The 8,709-nt window shown below is 52.1% G+C and overlaps 1 protein-coding gene across 1 annotated transcript; it reads right to left on the bottom strand.

Moving 5' to 3' along the window:
- Positions 1–2,971: 2,971 nt before the first annotated feature.
- Positions 2,972–8,309, bottom strand: LOC119102865 (rho GTPase-activating protein gacK-like). Its single transcript, XM_037226317.1, has 5 exons — positions 8,277–8,309; positions 7,721–7,802; positions 4,932–5,043; positions 4,282–4,556; positions 2,972–3,878 (listed from the first exon to the last, which is right to left on the bottom strand). The coding sequence occupies exons 1-5, from the start codon at positions 8,307–8,309 to the stop codon at positions 3,790–3,792; spliced, it is 591 nt and encodes a 196-aa protein (XP_037082212.1). The 3' UTR covers positions 2,972–3,789.
- Positions 8,310–8,709: the final 400 nt, after the last annotated feature.

The following is an 8,709-nucleotide window of genomic DNA, read 5'->3' as shown; positions in this document are numbered from 1 at the left end:
TAGTACAATTGTTTGTTGTTAGGTCAATATTTGCTTGACATGACCTGAATTGTTTCAGCTTGACATCATATGTAAGAAATTCTGCCTCGTGGTGACATAAAACATCAACAGCTGTGAGTTTCTTTGTAAATTCTGAAGTAAAATAGTATATTTTGTTATGTGTTTTGAGTATGCATTTATGGTATATAGCTCCGTTAATGTAACAAAGTCGTCGCCACGTTCGGCGGCATCGCCAGTTGCCGCCCGCCGACACGCACCGGTCGTAGATTACTATGCAGCGTTCCTCAAATGGACGCCCTTGCGCCGAAACTAGACAGGCTAGGATCAAGTCCTGAAATTCAAAACACAAGCAATGGACTTCCCATATGCCAATGACGATTTTGACGCGATTGCACAACATGCCGGAGAGTTATCCTAAAACAAACCGTAGCGGCTCGCATCGATCCCGTTAACAGCAAGGGTTAAAGATAATGTTCCAGATATTTATGCGGGTTTTGAACTGAAATGACCATCTTGAACACCTTTTGCTTGCTGTTCACAATCCTGCTCATCTTAAAACCCAAGCCCCACCCCCCCCCCCCCCACCCCAGTTTCTGAGCCGCACGCCCGCGAAAATGGAGAAAGGTATTTTGAAGAGAGTATTTCAAAGTCACCTTAGCATTCATGACGTCATATCAACGTAATTCAAATCCCACCATTCCAGTAGCCTTGCGGCGATCAAAGCCAAGACCATATAATTGTCGAGGCGTTCATAGCTGGCGTTCGTGAGCGCGATTTCCGGATATAACGACCGCCCATTGGTTCTCAATCAATATGCATGCAATGTATGATGTAATCAGACCATGACGCATTAAGGGGCATTTTTACTTAACGGATAACTGTGCTGTCTAGAGCAGTCTTTTGCACTTATAAAGTAGGGCATACCAGGTTTCCCAAGCCATCATATTTCCCGCGCTGTTCCACATTGCGCGCCACTGCCGCGCCCCTTCACGCGCAGGCGTGGCGCGGTGCACGTGCAGAGGCAGATGAAGAGTCAAAAAGAGTGGTTGTTGCGTGCCTCATCAAATGATGCCCTACTCCTCACCCGCTCGCAATATTCAGGTAAGTGGACCACGAATGTTCTCTAGTCAAACCTTTTGACAAGGATATTGCCCCAAACTAAGCCAAATACAATCGTACACACGTTTTGACGCCATGGGCAGCTGGCATCAAGCTGTTAGGTTTGAGGATGGCGGCGCCGCTTACCAAGAACGCTCACGAGTAGAACGCTCAGCAGAGAACCGATCTTGACAGAACCATAGACTGACTGAGGTTAGCACCGAAAGCCGAATTTCTTCTTTCATTTGTACATGCATTGACTTCCCAAACAAAACAATTAGTCTTGCAAGGCTTTGATTTGGATGTCAAACTAAATGCCAGACTTTTAAGCAGGTTATCATTATTCCTAAATCTCTTGTTGCCTTCGCGTTCAAATGCAATGCAATCCTGGTGCCAGGGATGCTTCGACGTCACTACCATGAACGGGCATCTCGATCCTTCGCCCCTCCGCTCTGCAACGGTATCTGCTCAATTCACAACTGAGCGGAAATTGTTACACGCAAAACTCAAACAATACTTGATCGTCGGTATGGTTGCTTGTTATTACTTTTAATTGCTATCAAGCATGCTTCTTTGCAAATAGACGCCATCACAACGTCCTCTGGACGCGCGGCTGCGCGCGCTTAAGGCCAGGCACATCATGTGTTTAGCGAGAGGAAGAAACACCCGCTTTACCTTGCATCAGCCAATAGGCGCTGGCTGCGGGATATCGGCCTCGTGTTACGCGCACATGCCTGGTTAATGGCTGAAAGCGGGCTGCAGTTGGAGCACGTGTGACAAAAAAGGCAGCGGCGCTAGGACGCTGGCCGACTCGAGTGAGGCTGCTCCCGGTGAAAGATGAGCATTGTTGTTTGAGGGCGCTCCGGCTGCAGGCTGTATTGCACCCACGCTCAAAATAGAATTGGACAAAATGGAGGTCAGTCAGGGTCAGAAGTTCATAAAAGCAAGATTGAAGTATAACTGCGCCCTTCAACTGTTGCTGTGTTGTAAAACGAAATTTTAACTACGTAATTTGCTTATTTCGTGTTATGCTGCAGTTGGCGAAGGTGTACCACCATATTTAAAAACAACATGACTGCTACACATTACTTCTAAGGATGTAATCGGTGAGTAGACCACATCTGTCCTAGGTGGTCTGCTAACGCAGAGCCCCAACCAGTATATAATGGCCAATTACGGCCGATAGTCGGAAATGAAGCCAAAGGAACCCGGCGAAAAATGCATTTTTTAGTAGCGCCGTGGCGTTGTCGCCAACATCTGCTTCGTTTGATCTATTATATCACTTGACAATCGATCAACAGCAGGTGGATGAGGCGTGCTGACGTCATCAGAAGAAGCAGCTGACTTAAGCTCGGCGGGAAAGGGGTGTCTCCGTTTTGCTTGTACTGTGGAGTTTCAAAAGCGGACGCCGTGCTCACAACCACACTGGACGGCGGTGAATTTGTCAGGACGAGGCTAGGCAACGCTGCATGAGATTGAAGTTGACTGAGGAGACAGCGTGATTGAGTAGGTCACAGGTTCGAACTGATCACAGTGCCATCTGTGTCTTCAGACAAGACGGGAGGAAGACAGGGCTGGACAGGACTAGGTGAAGCGACGGGTGACATCAGCCTGTGACAGAGCACCGGTCCCCTGATCGAGGCTTTGTACGAATAGTTACCGTATTTCGGCCTGCTTGCCTCCGTAGTGTCAATGATAGGAATATAATGTGCTTACGGCAACGGGCAGATACATGCCTAATGAGAGAAGTGAGTGGAAGTAAAGGAGACTTGGTGGGGCTGGGTGATGATAGATGTGGCTGGACGAGAATGGAAACCGTGCCGTACAAACAAGCATTTGCCCCCACAGTGTCTGCCCAGGTTAACATTCCAAACGGATGATTGCGTATATTAGCGATAGCGCTGGGATTGGACGTAGGGAATGTCCGACCATGGCATTTTGAGGCGTTTCCACACCGGACTATCCCCACGTCCAAGGCACAGTCACTCACACTACGGTAGCGGAAACACGATTCAATGCAACGCTATTCAATGGGAACGATGCGACACAGAGCCACAATGTCGCGCTCAGGCGACCGGCGGCAACAGCGCCGCCGCATCCACAGACAGACGGGGGGACAAACGCAGACCACGCTGATTTTCAGGGGGCCAGTCATGGGAGCACACCACAGAACGCGACTTGACACCAGCCAACAGGTCAGGGTCATCGGTGGACGAGAACCACCGCGACTTTAACCGGGTAATAAGGCACTTTGGTGACTGCTACACTAACGATCCTAGATCATAACACGACCCGGCCTAACGTGGGGAGTTAGTACTTGGAACTTTTTCTTCATGCACTTTTGATGCATGAATCTTTGGAAACCCGTTGCTACTGCACATCATCTCTCCTTCCGTTACCACCTGCTTCACACTTTGAAAAAACCGCATGCCTTACCACCGCATGACATGGCACGTGATGACATGAGACGAAAATTTGATCGCGCATGAGCCGTAACTGAACAAAAAATTCCTTTTGCGTGCGGAGTAACGAACTCGACTGTGTCACAGAAAGTTTCAAATCCGTTATTGGAGAACGTAGGTCAGCAAAGATCTTTTCGGGCAGCAATCGCAATTTCGGGCCCGGTGGTGTTTGAAGTTTTTCAAAACTCTTGGTTGGAGGAATTTCTGCAGCTGGACACCGTTCAGCGTCTTAGGCCTTGGTGTTATCTGCGCAAATTTTGTAGAGTATGCTGTCGATTCTGACACAGAGCAGAAGCAGGATCAGCACCAGCAGAATGCCTGAAACAGGAATTACAGTCGTACAGCACCTGACAGGAATAGTGCCACATTTCGTCGTGCATACACGCACAACGTACGGTTCCCTCAAGCATGCTTTTACTCCAAGATTACCATGGCACTATAGGAAAATCAATGCTGTGATGACAAGGCAACGCTCGGTAATGAACAAGGTGCAGTGAACGTAACATGTTCAGAGTGAGGGACATGGCAAGGAACAACGTTATAATGAAAATTGTGAACATCTTCACCACTTCATCTTCCCACCAGTAACTGTACCACGAGCGTAATGCATCTAGGACCAGCGGCCGTCACGGAATCCCCGGGTTGTGAGCCAAAGCAGACGTTACGCGGGCTCTGACGTCACTGCATGACGTCACTCACCATAACTCGAGGCATCACGCACCTGCCGCCGCCGGAATGGTGACCTCCAGGAACAGTCCGTTCGTGTAGGTGCTGTGCTTATTATGCACGTAGGGTGTTGTTTTGGGCATAGGCTTTGTTGTCGTCGTGGCGACCGTGGTGGTGGTGGTAGTGGTGGTGGTCGTGGTGGTGGTGGTGGTGGGGTCCATCTCGCAAACGTTGCCGGAGCCCAGGTTGCCGAAGACGTACACCGTAGGACTGGCCATGGCGCAGGTGATGTCGAGCTCGTTCAACTCTGTTCCACTGCTGGATTTCAGGCTGGAAACCAGACCAAGGCCAAAGTCAGTGTCTGACCCAGGCTGATGTCAGAGCCAGCGTGCCACAGCTGTTGGCCCAAAACAGTATGCGACACAACCTTATGTCCAGCTCATCTGTCGTTGACGGTAAGCCCCTAGTTCAGATAGATTAGGCAGGCCAAAACTGATACCAAACCGCATTCAAGTGAATGAATTGAAGACCTACGAGCGGAGAGGACATAGCGCATTACCGCGACGGCAGTCCGACCCCGCGCGACCCGGCTGCGATCCCACATTGCGGTGAGGCCAGTGCATGCTTCCTGCGGAGGGCATTTTATTCCAACGCTTGGTCCATGCGTCCCTCTACAGTCCCCGTTGCCTAGCGCCAAGAACTGACGTGTATCCGGGCATGCAGTAGTAGGTGGCCTTGCTGTCCAGCGCCTTGGAGCCACTCCAGCTGCGCTGGCCGTTCTCCATCGGCGGCGGCGGCTCGTTGGAGCACTCGATCACTGGCAGGAGAAGATACAGCAACGGGACTGCGTTAGCACGACTGCACACCGTCCCATCCGGCACCGCCCCCAGCCTGGAGAGGACGACGGTTGGGCGCGCTGCCGCGGAGGTCACCAGTCATAACAAGTAACGAGACAAACAAGTAACAACTGTAACAAATAACAAGATGGCACCCGTTGTGTAACGACACGGCCAGCCGGCGGCGGTGGGTTCTTGTGCAATGTACGGCCGACCTTCACATGACACGTTTGATCTCGGCAACCTCTGCACAAAAACCCGTCATATTCAGAGATGACAGACCGCCCTGCCCTCTTGGCGCCAAGGTAACGGCTAATCACAAGACGGGGCAGACCAACAGGGTAGACCAGTTTTTACGCATATTCAGGCGGGTAATAGGCTCCCCGTGCAGGATAGTTGATTTAATTAACTTCCGTGCGACCATGATCGCCAAAACTCTTACCACTTTCCCATTTTATGTTTCTTTAACCCTGGGTCTATTGCGTCCGTTTGACAAAAATTTACGTTGCGATTGTTGAAAAAGTTCCCTTCGCAAACGTATTGTATTTAAGGCACGTTGATACACCTTTCAATCCAATAACGAATCGACCTGTGTTCATAACGAAGGCTATTTGCGAGCTGTACACTAGGTCGAGATATTACAAGGCACTCTTCGATGGCCGTTTTGCTCCTGTGTGAATGGAAGCTGTAGATGCCGAAGCCAACAGCTCACATTGTACAATGACACACATGATATAACATGACGCACGCACTGTGGGCGCTGGGGTGGATGGCGTGTTTGGCTGCACTGTGGTACCGTCCCGCAGGATATAGGCATATATACCCCCCCCCCCCATCCCCCGCTGAGGTCTTACGGACGATGTTTGGCCGCAATACGCTGCCGTAAGGTTCGACAACTGTATGATTCTCCCGTGGACAGGATGGACAGTGCATAACTACAGAAGCAGGAAGAAACACCTGCATTACTGCTGTGAACGGATGGGCGGTGCGTAACTGCGCTGTGGTTCTTGGGAATGGATCACTGTGCTGTGGACGGATGGAACTGTGATGGCGATGACAAAAGATACTCTGTTGTAGATGAATGGGCAGTGTGTGACTGAGCTGTGGGTTGATGACTGTTGATGGCGATGACAAGATGACTCTGTTGTAGATGAATGGGCAGTGTGTGACTGAGCTGTGGGTTGATGGACTGTTGATGGCGATGGCGAGATGACTCTGTTGTAGATGAATGGGCAGTGTGTGACTGAGCTGTGGGTTGATGGACTGTTGATGGCGATGACAAGATGACTCTGTTGTAGATGAATGGGCAGTGTGTGACTGAGCTGTGGGTTGATGGACTGTTGATGGCGATGACAAGATGACTCTGTTGTAGATGAATGGGCAGTGTGTGACTGAGCTGTGGGTTGATGGACTGTTGATGGCGATGACAAGATGACTCTGTTGTAGATGAATGGGCAGTGTGTGACTGAGCTGTGGGTTGATGGACTGTTGATGGCGATGGCGATGACTCTGTTGTAGATGAATGGGCAGTGTGTGACTGAGCTGTGGGTTGATGGACTGTTGATGGCGATGGCGAGATGACTCTGTTGTAGATGAATGGGCAGTGTGTGACTGAGCTGTGGGTTGATGGACTGTTGATGGCGATGACAAGATGACTCTGTTGTAGATGAATGGGCAGTGTGTGACTGAGCTGTGGGTTGATGGACTGTTGATGGCGATGGCGAGATGACTCTGTTTAGATGAATGGTGTGTGACTGAGCTGTGGGTTGATGGACTGTTGATGGCGATGGCGAGATGACTCTGTTGTAGATGAATGGGCAGTGTGTGACTGAGCTGTGGGTTGATGGACTGTTGATGGCGATGGCGAATGACTCTGTTGTAGATGAATGGACAGTGTGACTGAGCTGTGGGTTGATGGACTGTTGATGGCGATGACAAGATGACTCTGTTGTGGATGAATGGGCAGTGTGTGACTGAGCTGTGGGTTGATGGACTGTTGATGGCGATGGCGAGATGACTCTGTTGTAGATGAATGGGCAGTGTGTGACTGAGCTGTGGGTTGATGGACTGTTGATGGCGATGACAATGACTCTGTTGTAGATGAATGGGCAGTGTGTGACTGAGCCGTGGGTTGATGGACTGTTGATGGCGATGACAAGATGACTCTGTTGTAGATGAATGGGCAGTGTGTGACTGAGCTGTGGGTTGATGGACTGTTGATGGCGATGGCGAGATGACTCTGTCTGTTGTAGATGAATGGGCAGTGTGTGACTGAGCTGTGGGTTGATGGACTGTTGATGGCGATGGCGAGATGACTCTGTTGTAGATGAATGGGCAGTGGTGACTGAGCTGTGGTTGATGGACTGTTGATGGCGATGGCGAGATGACTCTGTTGTTAGATGAATGGGCAGTGTGTGACTGAGCTGTGGGTTGATGGACTGTTGATGGCGATGGCGAGATGACTCTGTTGTAGATGAATGGGCAGTGTGTGACAGCTGTGGGTTGATGGACTGTTGATGGCGAGACGACACGACTTGTTGTAGATGAATGGGCGTTCGTGACTGGAGCTGTGGGTCGGTGGACAGCTGGTGACTGGCCGCGCGCCGAGCGTTGCGGTATCGGCCGTGTTATACCGACAGACGGCCGGCGCCGACTCACACGAGACGACCGTGTCGGCATTGGAGATAGCCTCGCCGCCCAGTGTGCCGCTGCTGGTTACGTTGGTCACCGCCTCTTGGACCTGTGAACAACAACCGAGGACTGTCACCACGCTGATCGCCACCAAACGAGCCAGCCGGAGACGCGCGTACTACCGGACAGGACAGCCGGAGCCGCACGTACCAACGCACAAGACAGACCGGAACCGCGCGTACATCGCACAAGACTGCCGGAGCCGCCGTACCACCGTACAAGACAGCCCGGAGCTGCGCGTACCACCGACGAGGCAGGCCGGAGCCGCGCGTACCACCGGACAAGACAAGCCGGAGCATGTGCACCAAAGCACAAGACAGGCGGGAGCCGCGCGTACCACCGGACAACAGCCCGGAGCCGCGCGTACCACCGGACGAGGCGGCCGGATCCGTGCGTGCCACCAGACAAGACAGGCCGGAGCCGCGCGTACCAAAGCACAAGACAGGCCGGAGCCGCGCGTACCAACGCACAAGACAGGCCGGATCTGTGCGTGCCACCCAACACAGGAAGAGCCGCGCGTTACCGCCGACGAGGCAGCCGGAGCCGCGTATACCATCATACAAGACACTAAGAGCCGCGCGTACCGCCAGACAGGTATTGCTACCTTTCACCAAAAGTAGCCATAATTTTCAGTAAAGCACATCCAATTTGTCCTTACGTTGGACAGATCGATATTAGCTGAGACCTTTTTTGAATGCATCAACCGCCCGGTCGTTGGCAAGCCATACCCGGCACCTCGAGCCCGTCCGGTTGGCTACAGGTGTCAGGGAGCAGGCGCGGCCGGGTGCCGCCCCCGCCCTCCCCCTTCGACCCCCGCCCCGGACACGTCAGTTGCCGGGACCGGGCGTGGCCACCGGCACAGGGTCCGCTATAAAACCGGCGGCCACGCATCGAACGTCACATCGCCAGCGAGTTCAGCCATGAAATCCTGGTAGGTTGCCGGCGGTGCGCGCTGG

This window comes from Pollicipes pollicipes, unplaced genomic scaffold (assembly GCF_011947565.3).
Source record: "Pollicipes pollicipes isolate AB1234 unplaced genomic scaffold, Ppol_2.1 Scaffold_5724;HRSCAF=6776_pilon_pilon_pilon, whole genome shotgun sequence".
NCBI classification, from domain to species: domain Eukaryota; kingdom Metazoa; phylum Arthropoda; class Thecostraca; order Pollicipedomorpha; family Pollicipedidae; genus Pollicipes; species Pollicipes pollicipes.
Note: the sequence above shows the minus strand (reverse complement) of the source record. Positions and strands in the feature narration are given on the sequence as shown.